Source organism: Austrofundulus limnaeus, unplaced genomic scaffold, assembly GCF_001266775.1.
Source record: "Austrofundulus limnaeus strain Quisiro unplaced genomic scaffold, Austrofundulus_limnaeus-1.0 Scaffold865, whole genome shotgun sequence".
In the NCBI taxonomy this organism is placed as follows: domain Eukaryota; kingdom Metazoa; phylum Chordata; class Actinopteri; order Cyprinodontiformes; family Rivulidae; genus Austrofundulus; species Austrofundulus limnaeus.
Window position 1 is genome coordinate 130,368 of NW_013953267.1, and position 2,295 is coordinate 132,662.

Sequence of the window (2,295 nt, forward strand, 5' to 3'; positions counted from 1 at the left end):
ACTTAGGCCAATGCTTGGCTCTGAGTAGTCTAAAGGAAAGAATTCTTGGAGACCCTTTTGTGGATCCCAAGATGCTTAGAACACTGAGGGTTTCTAACCTGGTGTCCTTCATCCGAGGGACAAAAAGGTTTGATTAAAGCCCAGTATCTTTTGGGGAGAGCAATGGGCCCACTTATGAGGCCCCCGCTCACCTGGGTTGTACCCATCCCCACTTACCATTACCATTACCAACTTCAGCAGAGGCCACGCCTCCTGCAAGAAACGCTTCTCTATGCTGCAAGTCCAGACCCCTGTACAAAGCAAAGTGAAGGACAGGGTCTGGTTGTAACCAGGTTAGTTCAAAGGGTGAGACCATTGATAAATTCACATGGTTTGAAAGGTGCAACAGTWCCGCCATTGCTATGTGTTGATTGTGGATCAACATGGACCATATGTATACTTGTGCTGACCCCAAGAAAAACAAGATTAACACATCAGGAACTGAAAATTTTGCTGTAAACTGTAGCAAATATCAAAAATTCACAGACAAAAACACAAGGAATAACATTTAACACTGAAGTTACTTTTGTCCTTACTTTTAGTTACTTTTKTAAAGCAATCATTTATGGAGGATCAACATAAATAAAAATAAAGCAGAACTATATAAATGGTCCAATAAATAAATACACTTAAAATGCACCAATTAATTTAAAAAGGAGAATTTTACCTCGTTTTATYATTTCATTGACCTTCATTAATTTTTCCAGCTTATTTCCAACAAGTTACATATTTTAGCACATAATTTACATTTTATTGTTTTAAAAATATTTTTTTTGATTTTTCTTTTACTTTATACATACCTTTTTCTTAAGTAAAATGCATGGTGGAAAAAAAGTTTTGCCCACAAGTCTTAATTCCAATTTGTTGTTTATACATTTTTCTGTCTCCTCTTTCCAGGTTCATTATCCCTGTCTGCAGCTAACTGCAGCTTCTCAGTCAAAATATCTAGATGAAACAATAAATAATCTGCACTGACTGTATTACTTTCAGCCTTTATTCTTCAACATTCGTCTGAGCCATGTCTGCTAAGACTTCACTTCCTCTCAAATAAGGTGGGTTCTCTTGAAACAGCCAGAACAAACATCGGATCTGCACACTGATCCTCACTTTGTACATTTMGGCTGAACATTAAAACCAGAAAGAACAGAAAACATGATGTGTTCAGTTGAAACTTTACATGTCAACCTGAGATCCAGGACTTTGTCCTTACCAAGTCCTCCAGCGACCACCATCCGTCCTCGCAGGAAGGCAGCAGCAAAGTCTGCTCTTTTTGTTTTCAAAACCACCGTCTCCTCTGACTTCAGCCAGCTGCCTGAAGGGGAACAAGAACAGGAAACAGCTGAAAATAACAAACCTGTGTATCCAAAGTCAGAAAGTACATGAGGTGAATTCCTGAGGCACTAGAATCCACCTTCAACCAGACTGGACGCTGCTCAGAGCTGGGGTCAGATTACAGCAGGACTGGATTTGATGTGAAGACATTCATGTTTAGATCAATTTGGGGCTGCTAAAGGCCTATAAACCATGGATAAGCGTCAGCCACACCTCTGCTTCTGCACCAAACACCASTTCAGATTACTCAGGCTTCTTGGAGTCTCTTGATTGTGACCTGGAAAGGTTTCCATCAAGGGACTCTGTCTTTAGTTGTCTGTGGGGGCAATGACAGAGTCATCTGAGGGGAGTGATCAGGAGTAACAACCATCTTGATCAGAGCGCAGGTGCTGTTCTGTGACTGGACTTCTGTGGTAATTATAGACCAGGGGTGTCAACCACCTGCATATTTTCTTTGTTTTTCTGCTCCAACACACCTGATTCAATGATTCAATTACTTCTTCAAAATCTGTTGTCAAGAAACCTGGCTGTGCCAGCAACTAAAATGGTTGGTAACAGGCCAGCGGATCCACCTTTGACCTCCAGCAAAGAAGAGGACGGGACAAGAAGAGAGGTCACAAGAGGAGCCTGGATGAAGGAATATCGGCCCAAATGAAGAAGAAGAGGCAGAGAGAGTAAAATAAATAATGTTAATTGATTTTAATGCTGGCAAATGATAAACAAATGTAATGACTAAATGCTTATTGCAAAATGTGGTTTGAATAATGAAATGTAATGATAAAATGTGTTTAAATGTAAGATGGTGGGTTAGAAAAATGTGTTTTATATGTGTTAAGATAAGGAAATGTGTGTGCAACATTTAGACGGTTTAAGAACAGTTACTTCTGCAAAACAGCAAACAGGATGAACAGAAACAACAGGCCT

General features: G+C 39.8%; 1 protein-coding gene across 3 annotated transcripts in view; it reads right to left on the bottom strand.

Annotated features, from left to right (window-relative positions):
- klhdc8a (kelch domain containing 8A) overlaps positions 1-2,295 on the bottom strand; it is a gene marked incomplete at its 5' end in the record, with an annotated part of 17,943 nt that overhangs the window by 4,181 nt on the left and 11,467 nt on the right. For 2 of the 3 annotated variants that reach the window (XM_014029181.1, XM_014029182.1), the window contains 1 exon segment: positions 1,250-1,351. In XM_014029181.1, the coding sequence (XP_013884635.1) occupies positions 1,250-1,351 (102 nt within the window). 3 annotated transcript variants of the gene reach the window in all.